The sequence below is a fragment of the Dipodomys ordii genome, unplaced genomic scaffold (assembly GCF_000151885.1).
Source record: "Dipodomys ordii isolate 6190 unplaced genomic scaffold, Dord_2.0 Scaffold62, whole genome shotgun sequence".
NCBI lineage: Eukaryota > Metazoa > Chordata > Mammalia > Rodentia > Heteromyidae > Dipodomys > Dipodomys ordii.
Genome location: NW_012267278.1, coordinates 10838882 through 10859821, shown reverse-complemented (window position 1 = coordinate 10859821; position 20940 = coordinate 10838882). Strand labels below are relative to the sequence as shown.

The window sequence follows — 20940 nt, the reverse complement described above, 5'->3', positions numbered from 1 at the left end:
AATTAAGAGGGCATTAAGAAGACATGGATATCACAGAAACAAGCACAAGGTAAAGACTTGGAATAGAGGATGATGGGAAGACTTGAGTAATAAGTGAAGAATCAGCAAAAAGTTTGCAAAAAATGAATTGAGCTTTGATTTACCTATGCACAAAGATAAAAACATGTGTTGTTATATAATTTTTTATTGCTGATTTTAAAGCATAAATGGATTTTTTTAGTATTTACAAAACTATGTCTGAATGCATGATTTTGTAGCTGCTCCTTACCCATTACAAGTTTCATACTCTGAGAACCAAGGTCCTAATATCTCTCTTGAAGAAAAATAAATTATAGGTATGTGCACAAAACATATAACTTTAAATTCAATAACTTTAGTCATTTAATTCATTTTTGGTGTTGGGGACTAAACCCAGGGCCTTCATTGTCAAGAGTCCCAATCAATTAAACCCTATTTAAAGGCTTAAAGAAACAGAACTGTTAACTGTTGAAAGTTGCAAAGCAATTAATTAGTAACTTAATAAGTCACTATCATAATGAAAATAAATCCATTGCTGTGAAGTTTAAGCAGCTTTAAAGAAACTTTTATTCCATTTGTACAATGGCAGGGTGTATATGTCCATGTGGGCATGTCATTTGTCTTATTGCCATGAAAATGACAAATATACCTTTGGAAATCACAGATTACCATTAGAAGAGACTGGTGATTTGCAGTCCTTCTTTCCTTCCTTCCTTCCTCCTTCCTCCCCCACCCCCCCTTTCCTTCTCTGTAGGGGCCAGGGTTATATGCTACACAAGCCTTCTACTAGTAAGCTATACCCTCCGCCTCTTTTTTATTTGGGAGATACTTTTTTTTTTTTTTTGCAGAGCAGAGGACCAAAATCAGGGCCTTGCACTTGCCAGACAAGTGCTCTTCCACTGACCTAAATCGCCAGACCCTATTTTTTGGATATAATAAAAATACTTTTTCAAATCTAGAAATTATTGAACCAGAAAGTAGTCAAAATATTTTCTTGAAGGAATAGTGGAGCTATGGTAAAGACTACAATCTCAAGAAAGAAACTAATCATTTCAAAATTGAAATAGGACACTTAAGGAAACACCTTGATCATTTATCTAAGATCTGTCATTAAACAAGAAACAAAGTGAGAGGTATTATTTACTTTTACATGGAAGAATATAAAAATCATGTCCATATACCTCTCAACAGAATATAGGCTAACATTTTCACCTGGAGTACACTGATTGCTAAGGATTATTCTTGTCTTTTCTCTATAAAGGAACCAGGCTCAGAAAGGTTAACTAATCTGAAGCTGGGTTTTGGATCTCTGGGTTCCCAACACTAGGACCACAACTCTTTCTACCAAATAGTGCTCACCATAGAAAAGGTCAAGTCCCAATTGGTAAAATACTCAACCTGAGACAGAATTAAAAAGCTGAGAAACTAGCTGATAAAGGAAATCAAACAGGTTCTGGTAAGCATTTAAGATGTTAAATTATACGAGAAAGAGAAAGATCACCTGACTTCTTAAGACTTCATTAGTAGCAATCTTAAGATATTTCCAGTAAACTATTTATTCTGTTTCCTTACAAGCTCTGTATTTTTTCCTACTGGTATATCTCTAGTATTGACAACTCAAACAAAGTATGAGTCAAGAAAAGACCTGGAAATTCTTAAAACCTAAACACAAGCACAGTTGGTATAAGTTAAAATACTTAACATATATGACTGGTATAATTTGATGTTTAGATTCAGTCTATTCCTGACAGTGAAGTGCATTTGCAAGGATTTTTTTACTGAGCAACCTGTCTTATACACAGTATACCAAAGGAAAACAAACAGTTCCATCCCCTAACAATCCCTGCTCCTTCACAAAACAATAATAAAATAGGGCAGTAAGGAAACAAACAAAAAACATTACATTAATACAGAAATTATATTTGAAAAAGACAACACAGAAGCTAAAAAACACAGACAAAACAACAATTACAACAAAAATCCAAAATCCAAAAGTCAATCAACTTATAGTAAAAAGACAGAATAGTCACTACAAGCTGCTTGATAAGACACAGATAGCAAACCTTCAGTTAGAAGTCTTCTTTAATTAAATTAAAATCTTTTCAATAGAACACAGTTTTACAAAGTTCCAAAGATTCAATTACAGTCACTAATTAACTTTCATTATCTTATTTATAAATGTTGTACTTACAGGTATACAAGGAAAATAATCCTAGAAATTATTTAATGGAACATTAAGCAATTAGTTAAAAGGAGTTCGAGTGGTGCAAAGTGGCTTGAGACAGGGATAATCAACAGATAGAATCAGAAGAGATTATGTATTTTCACTTTCCAGCCTTTGCTTCTCATCTTGTCCTACCTGTCCTAGGTGAGATAGTAGTTTGCTATATGCTTCCCTGTTAAAGAAACAAAGAAAACACATTTTTTTTATCATTTCCATTTTTACTTACTCATTTACTAATTAAGACTGTTCAACCACCTAGCTGAAAATGTAGCACAAGATTTTTAAAAATAATGCTTCATATACATATATGAGCAACCTCAGATATGATTTGCTGTTTTTATTTTTGGTTTGCTGTTTTTAAATTGTGTTCAGAGATAATGAACTATGTTTATGAAATGTTGCTTAGGGATGATAACAATATGATTATAATAGGAAGACTCAGGTCACAATCTTAAGTTTGTACATACAAGTTTTAAAACATAAGACAGATCCATATAATGAAACTAGGAAATACATTATTTTTTTCCTTATCTTAGAAGTAACAAAGATTAAAAATGAAATTCTGTTTCTCATACTGTTTAGTACTCTCTGTATTTGAGATGTCTTAAAGAAGAATTATGCTTGTTACTTCATTAGTCCCAACAAACACTTGTGCTATTCAGAACCTTCAAAAACAACACTTGCAAACATGCCTCGTTAAAGTGCTGCGCTAACAAGCATTTGTCTCAACACCACACTGTGTTGAAAACTTTCACATAGTCTCTCCAATTTTTTCACTTCAGAAGCCAAATCTTAAAGAGGTCTTTGCATTACTGTTTTATGCCATTACATTAAACATCATTTCTTCAAAGCCAAAAGCTAAGATTTGAACTAACCCAATATTCTCTCTCCAGAAGTCTGTAAGAGGCTAGACAAGTTACTATATGAGAGGTGTTTCATCATGAATGAGAACACAGTCAAATAGGTGTGATCCCTGCTCTCTTCTTAAAATGTTCATTTATTGTGCTGAAAAGATGGATTACACTAATGGATGCCATTAGTAAGCTATAGTTATAATCAGTATAGTCATGCCCCCAAGCAAAATCGGACACTGTACAATTTTTTTCAACTGAAATTTGGAGCATTTATATTTAAGCTGTGTATACACCGATACACAGGTTCAAGTATTTGATTAACAAACTATGACATTTAAATTCCATTATCACTACTGACTTCTCTAAAATAATCCCTTTAGAAAGTATATGAGTTACTTTATAATGCTGAATTTTTCTAAATAGTCATCACTATTTTGGGCTAGTAAGCTAATAAGAAAACAAAAATTTCAGACTGGGACCACACCCAAGTGGTAGAGCACCAGACTAGCAAGCTTTATTACCTATTTGTGTCCAAAATCCATATTATCTAATTGGGTCACTTATTTGCTGGATATACATGCTATAGTTTACTCAAAAATCAATCAGGAGCTGGGAAGGTGGCTCAGTGGTAGAGCACTTGCCTTGCATGCATGAGGCCCTGAGTTCGATTCCTCAGCACCACATAAGCAAAAAGAAAAAAGCCGGAAGTGACGCTGTGGCTCAAGTAGTAGAGTGCTAGCCTTGAGCTGAAGAGCTGAGGGACAGCGCCCAGGCCCATGACCTGACCCCCCCCCAAAAAAAATCAATCAGACTAGAGGCATGGCTCAAATGGTAGAGCGCTTCCCTACCCAATGAAAGGCTCTTGAGTTTAAATCCCAGTGTGTTAAACAAAATAAAAATCAAGCAATCCTTGACTATGGAATTTATAATACAAGACACCAGAGGCTCCAAAATGTACTTCTTAATGAAGAACAAGAAGTATGTGTTGAGAAGCAGCAGCACTACAGGTAAACTGACAGTTTCTAAGGGGATACTTTAACAGGAATAACATAGAAATGGACATACAAATTTGGCTTAAGTTTGTTGAAAAAAAATCATACTCTGAATTTTTGATGGTAAAATAAGCCATTTTTACATAATGAAATACAGATTTGGTAGTTTTAGTCCAAATGAATACAATTAAATGATCAAACATACCTTTGTGCAATATTCCTGCCAAGGCCCCACTTCAGTTCTGAGTCCTTCAGAGAATGAGTGAGGGCAGGAATGAGGTGGATAACAATCTTCTGGTTCAGCGTTGCTGCTGTCTCTAAAATACTATAAACTTGATATGAGTATGTCATGCCATACTCCTGGATGAACAGCCTGAAAGTGAAACAGGCAATTAGAATCTGGTACAATTGCATGGTTCAGTATCTACATTGTGTCAGCTATAACCTGAACACAGGAAAGATCATTGCATGTAAGATTTTATAGAAGCAAACAAAAAACTATGGAATACAAAGACTACTGGTGACATACTGGCTTTAAAATTCATGTTTCTTCAGTCTCAGCTTTCTAAGTGCTGAGATAACAGGTATATACCACCACACCCAGTTTGGTAACACTTTAAGAGATAAGACATGCCAAACTAATATCTCAATGATGGGGGCAAAAAGGAAGATGTGTAATTCTAGGAGAGAAAAACAAAGGGGGCTGGAGAATGACTTTAGTTCTTTCTACATAAAAATCAGTGAGTAAAGAGTATAAAAGATACCAAGGAAGAAAATGTTAGTAGCTCACACCAGTAATTCTAGCTACCAAGGAAGCTGAGATCTGAGGATCCTGGTCAGTCAAAGCCACCAAGGTAGTAAAGTCCATGAGACTTTATTTCCAAATAACCAGCAAAAATCCTGAAATAGAGCTGTGTGGCTTAAGTGGTAGAGAGCAGAGTTGAGCAAAAAAGCTCAATACCAACACACTGTCAACATACACACACACAGACACACACACACAGAAGAAAGTCAGATTCTTTTTAGCCCAATTCATCTTTATATCAACAATAAGCTTAACAAGAAAAATAAGTTAGTTATAATATGTACCTTTATGTTCATTAAATGAACAAAAGACTAAACACACAGCCTTTACAAATATAAAAAGATATGTTAACTTCAAAATTTCATTTATCATAAAATAAAATCTATTAGCTATTAATAATAGATCACATTCAATTTTTCTCCTTTTTTAGAATTTCACAGTATTCATAAATTCACCATTATCAAGTAATCACAGGTTAAAATATTGTCAATGGCAGACGAGAGCCAATTATGATTTGAAAAATCCCCCAAAATTAATGAATCTAAGACTCAACACAGAATTAAAGAAATTGACTCCAAATTATTTACCAGGGTGGGTGGCAAGGTAGAGATAAGTACAATCAAGAGGAACTTGTAGGAATCTTGAAAAAAGCAACAGTAAAAAATGCTGCCCCAATAGAAAGAATGAGATTTTTCTTTTGAGGGGGAGGTGGGCAGCCATGGTGGGGCTTGAACTCTGGGTCTGGGAGCTGTCCCTGAGTTCCTCAGCTCAAGATGAGGGCGCTACCACTTGAGACACAGTGCCGCTTCCAGCATGAGATTCTGAAGAGGGCAAAGCAAGACAAAGGAGAAGGGAAAGAATTCTTGAACTGCAGTTATTTTTGTGAACCACAGATCCACTCCTGTAAGATCCAGGCTTCATAGGTTAAACAGAAGGGAGCTCTGTGAAGCACAGTATAGAAAGCAAGTCAGAGTACTAGGAACATGTGCTTTTCCACTGGGTTCTGAGGAGTGTGTTGAAGCACACTGTGAAGGTGCAGGCACTGGTCACTGTGATTCACATTTCCCATTCTTCCTTTCTAAAGCCATAAGAAATTTCAAGTGGGTTTACTTATCTTTTCCCTGGCACTTTTCAATACAACAACACAGTGTAAGAAAACTACTGCCAAAAAAACAATAATTGAAATACTACACACAAGTAGTAACACATTATGTTTTGGATAATTAGTTATTTAAAAAACATGTTGGCTGTCAAATGGCTGGCAATCGTCTCCTGCCAGTTGGCTTGTTTTCCAGTTACCTAAACACAGAAGTCAGCTGGGCGGCAGGATCTCCCTCTGACCCCACTTGGCAGGTTTTTACCATGTATTGCAGGTTCTCTGTGGCCAGCCTTTTAACTAGGAGGAAAAATTACAGCATTACACAGTGTGTCTGACCATCTGGTTCCTCATTCTTAACACTCTTGATTTAGAAAAATATGTTGTTTCCTTGAAGGAAGACTATACTTTTTTTTTCCCTTGGTAAATTTTCAAAGAATAGTTATGAGTTTTTGTTTTGTTCTCAAAAATATCTAAGAAGTTTCACAGTCTATTTTTGAGTCTTAAAACTGAAACAATAGCATGTGATAGTAAAAGGGTCCCATATTCAAAACTATTTCTCCATCCTAAGCCTGAGAATGAAACAGAAAGAAGCCTTTAAAGACTTATACTTAAAATTCCTCACAACTTCTCACAAATATGTAAGTAGCAAACTAAATACCACCAACACTTCACTTAAAAGGTGAATTCCAAAAAGTAGAAATAAGCTAGGCATGACAACACACACCTGTAGTTTCAGCTGAGGCCAGCCTGGGCTATGATAAGACCATGTCTCAAAAACAAAGAGAACATTTGTGTTCTTTAATGTTTAACCAAGTTAAAATTGTGAATTTATGAGCAATCATAATGCAAAAATATTGCTATAGCTTGATTCTTAAATGGTCCCAATGGTACATGTGCTATAGTCTCCCAGGCCATGGTGTCACTGGGAGGTGGTGGCACCTATAAGAGATTGGGCTTCATGAAGAAAGTCATTGACTGGGTCCTTAAAGGGAATGGGGAATGGGGGGTGGGGGTGGGGGATAGGAGACATTCTTTTCCTTTCATTGTTCCACTACCATGAGATGCACAGCTACTTCCCCTTACATGGTCCCACTTTACTTAGAGTAGTTTATTTTGTGTAACATATTTTGGTACTTCATTCCCTTTAGGTCTGAATAATACTCCATCATATGAATTAACTGTGTATTGCATAATCATTCAAAAGTTGATGGACAACTGGATCTTTCCATTTTAAGGCTGTTAAGAATAATGTTGGGTTGGAATGAACATCCATATACATTTTCTTTTAAACTGACAACTTGATTTCCTTAACAGAGCTCAGCTTTAGAAAAAAAGAGAGTAATTATGTTTATTTTTTAAACCAACAGCTTTGTTTTCATATAATTTCTATATTATATATTCACCCATTTAAGTGTTTAATTCACTTGCGATTTGATGGCTTTTAGTATCTATAGGGTTCTGCAAGTATGTCACCATGGTCAACTTTTTATTTCATATAGAAACTACCTTATCCTTGTAAGCAACCACAAACTTATTTCTATGTCTAAGGAATGGTATTGATTTTATCAAGCTATTCAGAATGACACATAATTTAAAACTATGAACTTATTATTTATGGTATTCTCCATTTAATAGTTCTGATTTTTAAAAAAAAATTTTTGGTAATGTAGTTTGAACTAGGGCCTAATGCTTGGTAGGCAGGTGCTACTTCAGCCATATCCCTGAGCACTACTTTTGAGGACAAGTGGCTAAAATCATGGAAAGCAAAATTGTGGATAAACAGTAGCTACTGTTCTATTTTCTCTGGGTAAGCAAATTTTGTATTATCAGTACAACAGGTTTTTGCTGAGGTTCAAAGTATGCACAAGTTTTCAAGGAGAACAAAATTTCTATAGCATCTGGAAGCTACCAGTGAACAGTCTCTGGGGATAACTTGATGCTACCAATAAGTAAGTGTACTATATACAATCATTACAAATTTTTCCTAAACCTGGGATTTAGGAACAGTAAAGGAACAGTTTTAAAGTTAAAATAAATATAGATTTAGAAAAAAATGCGTATGTTTTTGAGATAAAACACCATGTCAAAGAACTGATTAAGCTTTCCACTACCACTCTGGGTACTGTCATCGGATTCTTTCGGGCAATGTAGTCATTTATTTTAGCAGTTAAAAAAAAAGATAAACACACGTGTGCCCGTTTACATTAAAATTTCTTCAGGATAGAACTATGACTCCTATTCTGCATGTTCCCAATAAGCTTATTAAACTATGTTACAGTAGGGATTAAATAAGCCATATTTCAAAGTCATCACTAGAAGCAAGACTGGTAAGATCAAAACCAAAGAACTAGAATCAAAGCATCCTTACAGGTACTGTACACAGACCAGCTTAGATATCCTAACAGATCATGATCAGAAGAAGTATGCTGACCCCTGACACTTGATAATTGATAATTGTGTTTAGTACTAGAGTTAGACTGAACAAACATTTGAGAGCCTAACAAGTCTAATGAGAGGAAATAAAAGTATCTGTCTCAAGGAAGAAAAACAACAAAAAAGACCCTAGAAAATCAAAACTAAAATAAGTAGAAATCTAACAGTTTTCAACCATTTTATCACACCTAACCTCAGCTATTACTTGGTGTCTGTTCTTTAGCCATGATATATATCAATGGATTAAAAAAAAATTGTAACTCCTCCCCCACAGTATAACCCCTGCTTTCACTGTATTTGATGTAGGTATAATTTGTGGAGGGGAAGAGGAAAAACAAGTTGTTTAAATAAGGATACAAGTGGACCCGTTGCAACAATGAGAAGTACAGTTCTCAAGTCAAAAACGGAACTTTACAACTTTGGTGGGGGTGGGGGGATGGGAGGAGGCTGGGAAGGGATGGGAAAGGTAAACAAAGGAGGAGACTACAATGTTTGATAAGAAATGTACCCACTATCTTGCCCATGTAATTGTAACCCCTCTGTACAGTATTTTCACAATTAAAAAAAATTGTAACTCGTCATTGATGGACATGGACAGTTGCTTGACTTGTCAACAGAAAGCAAAGACAAGAAAGAGCAAGATGATAAACTAACCTTGGGGCTCGTTGACCAACAGCAAACATTTTAATATGCCAGGGAGGAGGAGCTCCACCTCAGAAACCTCTACCTTGGTTTCCTCGAAGAGCTGGAGGATGAAGGCCAAAACAGATGCTAAGCGAGGAGGAGGTACAGATCCCTTAAAATCAAAGTAGGATTTCCTAAAAATAAGCAAAATTTTGTTTTTTCTTTTGTTTAAAGCTTCAATAAAGTGAAGTAAATGCTATATACTTCAGAGATTATCGAAACTTACCAACTTCATTAAGTTCAGTTTAAAGGTTTGTGCTTCAAGCATAAGATTTTAGAAGCAAATATTCCACATCCTTCCAGTATGTGAGAAGGCCCAAACCATAATACAGACATAAATGAAATTTAAAGCAACCTGGTTTTAAGATGAACTTAATCAAACCTAATTGTTAATTTGTTTTTTTCTTTTCTAATATAAGTCTGATCTCCCTTATCAGCACCTCAATACTTCAACATCTTCTCTAATGTCAAATTTGCATAAATAAATCTCTACTCACATTATTTTGTTTACAATTTAGGAGGGAGTCTTATGTTTCCAGATAAATAAAAGAACTATTCTAGGAATTAACTTCCAGCATAGTTTTTACTTTCTCCTATAGGGAAAAGAACTAGAGAACTAATTTAAGATTTAATGCCACCTCTCAGGGCAAGACAAATTTTAACATTACAACTTAGCACAGATTGTAAGAAGCATAATTTACCTAACTTTATCTTTTAGCACGGGTTGAATGTACATTTGCTGAATGAGAGAATGAATGAATGGAAGTGAGATTACATAGTTTCTTTGAAAACTCTAAACAATACAAATAGTCAAATATTTTTATTTGTTATGGTGCTAGGGATAGAACTCAGGACCTTGTCCATACCAGGCAAGTGGTCTACAACCAAGAACTACGCATTTCTCAATCTGCATTGAGGTACTACAGACCTAAGTATTATTACATCTACATTAGATATCCATATGGGTATGAAAACAATAACTTACACCATAGGAGATATGCAAATCACTAAGGATCATAAACTCCTTTGAGGGTAGCAATCATGTCTATTCCATAGTGACTTTCAACAAATAGTAGACTCACTATTATTATTAGATTCATTCTTTCTTTTGAGAAAAGAAAGGTTTAATATCTTTTGTTCATTTCTGAATTACTAATGCCCAGAACAAATATTTACTGATAACCTATGGTGTGCCAGGCACAAGTCTAAAAATAGGCAAATAAAATGAAGTTTTGTTTAAAAAAAAAAAAAAAGCAGGCACCAGTGGCTCATGCCTGTGATCCTAGCTACTCAGGAGGCTGAGATCTGAGGATGGCGGTTCAAAGCTGGCCCGGGTAGGAAATGCTGTGAGAGTCTTATCTCCAATAAACCACTCAGAATACTGGAATAGTGCTGTGGCTCAAATGGTAGAGTGCTAGTTTTGAGCTGAAGAACTGAGGGACAGCACCCAGGCCAGAGTTCAAGCCCCATGACTAACAAAACAACAACAACAACAACAAAACCCCCCAAAACAAACACTCTCCCCCTAAAAAACAAAAACCAAACATATGGTCTCATTTAGAGAAATTGTTGGAGGGGAGGGAGACATTTACAGCGAAACAGGTGTTTTGGTAAAGACAGATGCAGAATTCTCAAGAATTAGCCCTAAATCAGATGGGGGATTGCAGAGTAGAGAAATAAAGATTAGAGGAGGTCACAAGGGCCATCTCTTGAGTATTTAAAAAATAAAAAGTGAAAAACAGAAATGTTACATTTTAGAAACTGAAGGGGGAAAAAAAAACAACTTTTTTTTTTTTTTTACAAGATACTAGGTAAATAAAAAAAAAAGAATTAAATCAGGTCCGATCCTAAACAAAAGGGTATACATTTAGTTTAATTTAGATAAGACTCCTGAGATTACTTTCCCACAGTCTCAAACACTGATAGATACTGCAGTTTGGCTGGAAATTCAAGTAAAGCAAAAATACCCAAAACAAACAAACAAACAAAAAACCCCCAAAACCTATTGTAAATCTATAAATTGAGGTAAGCAAGGCAGATGACTTCAGAAAGCAAAGAACTGCATGGTAGAATGAAATTTTAGGTGAGATTTAGTCCAGAGGGATGACATCTTGATGAAGAAAATGGCATGAGCAAAGTGTCAGTGTAGGGAAGTATAAAAAGTTTTTGAGAAGCAATAACTAAAGCAATCTCACTAGGGATGGTACAGGGCATCAATTTTAATGCATTTGGAAAAAGGAAGTGACAGATTATGGAGAATTAAGATTATGAAATTTACCACATGGGGAAAAAGAGCCTATAAAAGTTGAGGACCAAAGAGTGTCAAAACTGAAAGGTACTCTAGGAAGACAAAATGAAGGACATGGAAAGACAGAATTTCAGCATTAAGTTCTGTAATGAAAGGTGATGGGTATTATTTGGTCATAAACAGAAACCCAATATTTGGTAAGAATTATATATATACACACACACACACACATATATATATATATACATATATATATGTATCACCATCACTAAGTGTTTAGGAACTGATTTCATATGAAGGTAAATATTACATGAAGACAAAGAAAGTTCTGTTATTCAATCTCCCCTCCCCTCTCTACCCCATGGAGCTGAGAACAGAACTCAGGGCCTTGCACTTGTCAGGTAAGTGCTCTTACACTGAGCTAAATCTCCAACCAAGTTAACCTTTTAATGTCACAGTTTAAGGATATGGAGTTGAGTTAAAAAACCTAAGTTTCATTCCTTTGCTTTACAATGAATTACAGTGAGTAGTTAAGATAGAACTTCATATTGTTTCCTTTTACTTATTAGCTTTCACCTTTTTGATATTTTTTATAAAACAGTTGTTACATTTTATACAGTGCAAAATATACATATACACATGCATAATACATACACATAATGTCTATGATACATACCTGAAAAATAATAGTGACATAGGTAAGAACAATTTTTAAATGAGCAAATGTCATTTTAATAAATTCACTTTTTTCTTGGGAAGAAGGGTTTCTAAACTACCAGTATCTTAAGGCTTATCAGTATCTTTGAGATATTGCAGTGATACTCATTAATAAAGATGGGTATATACCAGACTCAGGGGTGAAAACGAAATTTACAACTTCTGGGGGGAGGGGGTTGAGAGGGGAAGGTGGGGAGGGAAGAAATGGTAGGGGAAAAACAAAGGGGGAGGTAACAATGCTCAATAGGAAATGTTCTCATTACCTATCTCATGTAACTGTAACCCCTCTGTACGGTATTTTTACAATAAAAATATATAAAGATGGATAATTTGTACACACATTCCTTAGTCCTGAGCTGTACCTTAATACTTGGACGACATGTTTCTTTAGAGATGACACCGGTGGAACACTAACAGAGTTTCTCAGTGCCAGTAAAACAGGATGTTGTCCAGGACTTGAGACATTCGGTGAAGCTGGAAGAAACCGTCCAATATACTGCTCAATAACATTCCCTAGCAAATGGTGCATATAGGCATTTGGATTCTGAGACTGACAGCACACAATACACATGCCCTACAGGAGAAAAGAAAAAAATTAAAACAAAATAAAAATAAAACAAAAAGAAAAAACTAAGAGGTAAAGATTAAAAAATAAGGCTGGAAACAAACTAATATAGCTGCAAGCATTCATACACATGTCAGAATTTGTAATATCACAATCACAAGAACATCTGGCTTCAGGTAATACACACTTGAGCCTACAGGAGTTGAGTCTGGATAACACATCTGCAGTGGTATCTAAGCAAGCTGTGAATTTGGGGAAATGTGCAAAGGAAAAACATGGAAGAAGAAAAAGAGAGTTTCTTTCTTCTTGTCTCAAAAAGTTGATCACTATAATTATACACTAAACATCTATGACATTAGTCTTTTTATGGTGTTTAAACCAAAGTTTCTTATATCATCACACAGAAATATAAAATATGGAGGTAGGGGACTTTTAGGGTAGATGGGCAAAAGGAAGTTTTCCGTGATTTTTTTTTTCTCTAAGAATATAGAAGTTGTGCTAAAAATGTTCTGTGTTTAGAAATGGTGTAATTTTAAAAAATTAGTAATGTATGTGAAAGATTATGACTCATAACAACAATTAATTTAGAGGGTTTTTCATCTATGTAAAGCACTGTGCAGAGTGCTTTAAAGTCATTATTTTATTTAAATATTTCAAAACCAACTATCTCTATTTTATAGCTAAGAAAACTAAGGTTTAGAAAAAAATAACTTTCTAGAGGTCACAATGATTCCATACCTGTTGATATGGAAGGGATGATTTCCATATATCTATACAGACACACATATACATGCCAGATTTTCTAAAGCTCCTGCCCTTGCACAAGTTGCTTTCTCTGACAGCAGCATCCTGAATCCTCTCCAGTCTATTTTATACCTAATATCCTCCCCAGTGCTTTCTCTCACATCTCCCAACTCCAGTCTGGCTGACAGACAGCTAGTCTCTAAAGAAAATATTGAGCACATCTCTGTAAGTGGCTGCACTAGTCTGCATCCTCTCTACCTCAAGCTTGAGGTGAAGCTGCTTTTTCATCTTTGTTTTCAAAGGCAAACCCCAAGGGAAATTTAAGACTTGCTCAATGGATAAGCCATACACATACATGTGCCCTTGAATTTATAAGGTTCACTTTTAAAAACTGTATTAAGTAAGCTATGTTTTAAGGCACACTTTCCTTTTTGTAGCTTTTAAGCAGCTGTACATATACCTGGAGATACAAAGGAAGACTCTTCTGGATTGCAGTCAGCATAGGTGCAGGCAATTCCTTTTCTTGCTGTAATACTACATGTGGTAGCAGTAAACAGTCTATGATCCGAAATAACAACTTCTGGGCTTTAGAGGTGGCAAAAATTTGTGCCCATGATTTAACAAGAAATCCTAATAAAGAACAGAAGTTTAATCAGTTATGGTTATCTTCTAACTTGAACATTTTGTTATCCCATAAAAAATTACTTTTAAAGCACACAGGACCAAGTTAATAAGACAATAAAATATATGCCATGAATCAAAGCACTTAACATTAAGGCACATATTTCATTAATGATATAATTTTTTCTGAGTTTTAGATTAAGAAAAACATAAATGTGGAGGAAAAAAATGGTGATATATAGACCTACAATCCCAGGTATCAAGTGATAAAACAGCAGCCACACCATAGTTTGAGGTCAGCTAGGAAAAAAAAAAAGTTAGTGAGACTCTCCCCATTCCCATTTCAACAAAAATGCGGATTTGATAGCACATGTGAGAGGCAAAGGTGGTTTGAGGATAGTCCTGGGCAAAAAAATAGCCCTATCCAAAAAAATAAAGCAAAAAAGTACTGGGTACAGGGCTCAAGTAGAGTACCTCCTGGCAAGGCTCTGAGTTCAAACTCTACCAGGACTAGGGGAGAAAAAAAGAAAGAAAAACATAAATTTCTGAGCATGACACTTACACATACTACTCTGCATTTATATTCTTGATAGTTCTATTTCTTTGTTTTTATCTTACATGTAATTTTACAGGCTTCTTCAATGTAACTTGCAAGAAAGAGAAGTATAACATGTAATTGTTAAAATAGGAAAAGTGAAATTCACTATAATACCTTGGAGAAACCATTTAACCTCCTTGGATTATAGCTTTTATACCTTTCAATTATTTAACATAAACACAATTTTGTTTTTTAAAGAGAGACTTCTTTACTACTTGAAATTGGATCTTTTGGGGCTGAAGGTATGTCTCAGTGACAGTGTCTAGCAAGTATGAGGGCCCTGAGTTCAAATCCTAATCAACCCCCAAAACAAAATATGAAATAGGATCTCTTCCATGCTAGCACCAGCTGGCATGGTCGGCTGGCACCAATGATGACAGCAAAACTTCAAAAGATGAGTATGTTTTATTTAATAAAACAAATATGAGTGAATGTATAATTACAATTTAGATGTATTACTGTTACAAAAGTCCCACTTATTGAAGAAAAAATAAACTGAAGAGATTAAGCACTTTCCCAGATATCAGCGTGGCTTATCTGGTACATAAACTTTTATATTTTATTCCATCTTAGAAAGCAAAAAAGATGGTAACATTCAAAGTCAAACAAAAACTTTAACATCCAAGCTCAGAAAGAAAACAAACATGCTTGGACTAGTATATTCATGCTTTCTTAAAAAAACAACAACTAATAATCACTTCTAGGAACAGCAGCATTAATCTTCTGTTATAAAAGGAAGTACAATAATCAATCATAAAGAAATACAATGTTCACTTAGCAATATTTTAAATAATGATGGTTTGCTCCTCATATTTTTCAGTGGATGGAAAACTTGAGTTTGACAGCAATATAAGCAGACCTCACATTCTAACTAACATTACTATATCATTAAAGGAACTGCCATTGTCATGAACATTTGAAATGATTCATAGGACTCTCTTGTGTCACAAAGGTACTACTTACTTAGAAGAGGCAGGGAATCTTCTAACCTAAAATGATCACCTACATTTGTACTTCATCTTTAGAAATGATAAAATATCTTAGTGAAAGTAGTTAAGTTTTATGAGTTCATAGAAGGTAAATGCTTTGTCTTACTGCCTTCTCAGATTCCTACTTTTTAAGCTTCAGTTAGAGTTTGTGTAAGTGTACATGTTGCAGTGGTGGGGGTAAGTTCAAAACTTGTAATGAGGAAAGATGAAATCTTTTCAGTTTAAAAAAAAAGTTGGGAAAAATTTAAATACATGTATTTTTTTTAAAAAAAGAAAAAAAGTCCTGGTTGTAGCTATATTATTTATTTACTGATGGAAACATACAAAGAAATGTTAATACAAAGGGACTTTCTTCATACAAAGATTACTGCTATGAAAGTTTTTGTATAGTCTCTTGGGATTGAGGTACAGGAGCCACCACTCCCTGGGGTCATTTGCAAAGAAGTTGATAATTGTTAAAGCACTATTAAATATTCTTAAACCACTACTGGTGTTGGTGATGAGCCTCTTTCCATGGGCATACCTTTTGATGTTTACTTTTTCCTTTAGTCTAGGGATGGGTGATTTTATTCTCTGGTAGTCGTTAGGATCTTCTGGGGTGCCATAGCTGCCTGGAGTGAACCAACCAAGAAGCCAGCCAACTGTCCTCATGACAGCCACAGCTGTTTGCTATACTTAGTCCCAACTTCAACTACTCCAGATTGCACTTCATTTTTTACATAGACCTTGGTGAACTCTAGATGACACTGTAGCCATTAGCAGGGAGGCTGCAGTGTATACACACCCTCGGATGATCCTATGGAAAGCCTATGACTAAATGCAAACCAAGTCCTTACATTGTATGAAGGGACTGCCACTGCTGGTATAAACATCCGGTCCCACTCCCTTTCTAGTTGCATAAGTAGCCTATTTGGCTGACTTTAGGAGTCAGTTAGAAAGTGCCCTTCTGTACTGGTTCCTTCCTTACAATATTAGGTCCACTCAAAAAACTTCTGGAGTAGGTTTTTCTTACCTACTCTGGCTTTTGGTCATTAGCTAATAGGTTGAGCTGGTAACTCAGATAAATAAAGAGCCTTGGTGGCAGTATCACAGTCACAGTTACCATGGCAGAACCACAGGTGGTACATTGTAAGTGGCAATAGTGGCCTTCTCAGGGACAGAGCAGTAGCAGAGTGGAGACAGCAGATATAATATTAGCTGGCACTATCATAGGCTGAGGTGCCCACTCAGAAGGCCCTAACATTAGAGCTCTAAGATTAGAATGCACCACCACAGGCCAAAGGCCACAAGACCCATCTGGGGCCTTGGGTTACAGCACTAGAATAGCCTCTCCTTGCCTATCCAAGATTCCTATGTGGGCAAAGCCACATGGCCTCAGATAGCTGATGGTAAGTGTACTGTTATATATTTAAGTACTGTTACTTATATTCAGGAAATATTCTTGCTCAGAAACATGAACATAATATGTACTACTTCTAGTTTTATAAATTCACTCAATTTTGAGAAATAACTATTTGTATCTGCTATTCTTTACATCACAGAATTTTTGTTGCTGTTGTTTTTGGGTTATGATGGTTTCACTCAGGGCCTGGGTCTTGTCCCTGAGCTTTCTTGCACAAGGCTACTATTCTACCATTTGGGCTACAGCTCTACTTCCAGCTTTTTGGTGGTTAATTGGAGATAATAGTTGGCTTTGAACCTTGATCTTTAGATCTCATCCTCCTAGGTAGCTAGGATTACAGGGAAAAGCCACTAATGTCTGGCAGAAGTTCTTAAACCAATATATCCTCAATTTCCAATCCAATACTTGGTACAAACTCAGAAAATAGTCCATTTTTTTGTTCACAATAGAACATGAATAAAAATCTGAAAGATATGGACAGTTTAAACTTTAATAGGCACCATCAAGTACACAAATGATAGCAAATGAAAAGCCATAAAAGATGTCACAATTGAGGAGAAATACCAAGTCTACTTGAGAATGTGAGGTGTGGGAGGGGGCACCCGGTCTGGGCACTCAAGGGTGGGGGTGAAATTTCATCTGGAAGACAAAATGGCTGAAGAGACAGGGATGATCAAAGAGGAATGGAAACAGAAACTAAGAGATATGAAGAATAAGAAAACCAAACCCCAAACAATCCTTCCTGTAGCTCCTCCTTAAAATGACATAAATAGAAGGGAAATGAAAGCTATTATTAATGCGTCAACCCTGTCCCTTCGGATATTACAGAACTATGATTAGGTTTAGGTTTAATATGGAGGGCTAAGGAAGGTTTGTGATTATCTCTTTGCCTTGGTGGTTAGGATATCTCAACTCCAACTTATTTTCAATGCTTCTGAAATGTTTATACTTGTTCTTTCTTCATTTGATTCTAAATCATTAAAATGAAGAGAACATAAATTACTTTTTCCTAATTCTTAATGAGTAGATGAGTAACACTGTAGCCACATACTCTTCTCAGTCTTTGGGATGTAGGCAGATGTGAAAGAATACAGATACATATGCCACTATATCAGAAATGAACAAGGTAACAACAGAGTAAAAGCTCTCAATTATTCCTGGGCAAAATCTTGCCCTCGATCTAATAACATCAATTTCAATGTGATTTTGTATTTTCTGATAAGGCTATCATATATTTTCAATGAAAAGGCATATCCCATAATTTGTTTGGCAAAAATCAAAATCTCATAGCATCAGAGAAGTTTTTCTTGTTTCAGAGAACAAATGCATTATAAATTTAAGATTAAATGCTGAAATACTTACTAATCTAGCTTTTACTATATCAAATTTATAATAAATCCCTATTTATATTTTTCCTCTAAAATTAAAATGTCTGAATCACAAGTGGTGCACATTCTACATCATTCATATTTACATATTTTCACATTCCCCTTCATCTTTCACAACAAAGGAAAAAGGTTTCAGACAGTCAAATCAGGTTTATTTATACATTCACAAGATTAAAGGGAATAGATACAAGGTTTTGGCCATAGAGAAATAAAAAACAAAACAAGAAAAAAAATCTTAAATTCTATACACAAACTTCTAAGAAAGTATTTCTCAATTACTTTTATCCAGTTCCTATTTTTGGTTAGCAACATGGTTTTAGTGAGCAAAGATATTCAAATTACTGGCTTCCTAAAGAAAGATGAATTCCATTATTATAGAACAAGCACAGAAAAAGCTTTTTTTTAGAAGAGTGAAAACACAGTATAAGAAATTTGAAGTGTAAATATCTTTAGTGCTGTATTAAACTCTCTCCTGACCTCAACAGAACAGACCATAAAAATGAAAGGGAGTAATCATTTTCTTGTGCTTTTAATTCTAATCAAGTATAGAAAGGCATTAAAGAAAGGTCCATTTTAAGAAATTAAGTACTCAGAACACAACTCATGACAATATTGATAGCAACTAGTTTTGGTATGTTTTTTGTACTGAGTGTAAGTACTTTTTGTATGCATGGTGTATGGTATGGTATGGGTGTGTGTGTGTGTGCGCGCGTGTGTTCTGGGACTTGGACTTGGGGCCCAGGCACTGTCCCTGAGCTTCTTTATGCTCAAGACTGATACTCTAGTGGAGCTAGAGACACAGCTCCAATTTCAGTTTTTTAAGTTGTTTATTGGAGATAAGAGTATTTCATGGACTGCCTTGGTTAGCTTCAAACCTTGATCCTTGGAGCTCAGCTTCCTGAGTAGCTTACAGGTATGAGCCACTGGCACCTGCATAGAGCATGAGTAATTATGAAGACAATTTAATATGAACACTTGAAGGGCCAGAATGAATTATTTTATATCATCGAATTTCATCTTATTCTTAGATTGCACAGGGTAAGTAATTTGGATGGTCTATTTTGTCCACTTGGATAGATACAACAGGTTCAACTAAGCAAATATATATGGCAAAACAGCATCAATAGTACATACCCATCGTCTCGTAAGTTAGAAGCAGCCCTGCACTGGATGTTTTTTTCCCCAAATAGGGTTTGATGTATTTTAATATTTCACCAAGGTATTCTAAAGACTTTGTGACCATGGCAGATTTATCAGTAAGTATCTGAAGATTCCTGTAAGTTATACCAACAGCCTATAAGCAAAGGAAAATATGGAAAATATCACTTAACTTGCCAAATCTTACACAATACAGACTCTGAAAATATTTTTTTTGTTTTGTTTTGGGTCCAGTCGTGGGGCCTGAACTCTGGGCCTGGGTGCTGTCCCTCAGCTCTTCAGCTCAAGGCTAGCGCTCTACCACTTGAGCCACAGCGCCACTTCCGGCTTTTTTTTTTCTGCTTATGTGGTGCTGAGGAATCAAACCCAGGGCCTCATGCATGCAAGGCAAGCGCTCTACCACTGAGCCACCTTCCCAGCCCGAAAATATTTTTTTTCTTTCCCAAAACACACTATCATACTTGGGCCTTCACCCTTAACTATTGCAAAAGAACTTGTAGTTAAATCATGCACAGTTTTTCAACTATTAATGGCTCATACCTTCATTTTATGACTTGAAATCCCCAAATTCAAATCTCCAAATCCTTACAATAAAGACTTGTATGTTACTAAACTTTTACAAGAAAAATCTCTAAGAAATTTAGCTTTACTGTATGAATTGCTATCCCATCACCCCTAGAATCTTCTTTATGAAGCATCAACTGAAGCTTAACTTTCTCAATGAAGAGAAAATAGGTTAGAAATGTTAAAATGAAGAAGTTGTGAATAGAAATGTGAGATGAGGCAGTGAGAAAAGAACAATAAAGAGGAAAAAAGAAGAGAATAAACTCTGGAAGGTAAAGTCAGTTCAAGAGGTGAGAGGCCAAAATGAACAAAGAGAAGACTTTCCAGAGATGGGCTAGAGAGACGTCCAATACTAAACCATGAACGGCACCAATGCACACAGTTAAGTGATGCCCTCCCCAGCTTTCAGTAGATAAGAGAGACGGCAGGTAGTGCAATTATCCAAGATTGAGGGTTTGTAGATGAGAGTAAAAGATAAAAGATCAGACTGTGAGGGTATTATATTATAGATGAAGTGAAACTCTTAAGGTGGAGGAGATATAAAGTACAAGATAGAGAGAAGGCCACTTAAGGTGGAGGTGAGAAGTACAGGCTTGGGAGAATGCTCTACTTGGATAAAGGGGAATGAGAGGTCATAATGTGGTTGCTCATGACTTGGATGGAAACATGGTAGTAGTCCAAGCACTTTCTTATGACTCAAGTGATGATATAGTTATGGAAGTGGGATAAAGCACACAGCACAAGTGAAGAACACTGAAAGACCATTCATTGGAAGATTTTCAATGACCACTTAAGGAGATACGCTGCTAGTAAGATATGGAATGAAGAAAAAATAAG

The 20940-nt window shown here is 35.6% G+C and overlaps 1 protein-coding gene across 1 annotated transcript in view; it reads right to left on the bottom strand.

The window, feature by feature from the left end:
* Positions 1 to 1966: 1966 nt before the first annotated feature.
* Mms22l (MMS22-like, DNA repair protein) overlaps positions 1967 to 20940 on the bottom strand; it is a 101405-nt gene continuing 82431 nt past the window's right edge. The window contains exons 19-25 of the mRNA XM_013022352.1: positions 19516 to 19675; positions 13844 to 14013; positions 12437 to 12648; positions 9080 to 9243; positions 6193 to 6289; positions 4294 to 4461; positions 1967 to 2414 (exon numbers count right to left, since the gene is read on the bottom strand). Of these exons, the coding sequence (XP_012877806.1) occupies positions 2333 to 2414; positions 4294 to 4461; positions 6193 to 6289; positions 9080 to 9243; positions 12437 to 12648; positions 13844 to 14013; positions 19516 to 19675 (1053 nt within the window). The 3' untranslated portion in view covers positions 1967 to 2332. The remainder of the gene's footprint in view (positions 2415 to 4293; positions 4462 to 6192; positions 6290 to 9079; positions 9244 to 12436; positions 12649 to 13843; positions 14014 to 19515; positions 19676 to 20940) is intronic.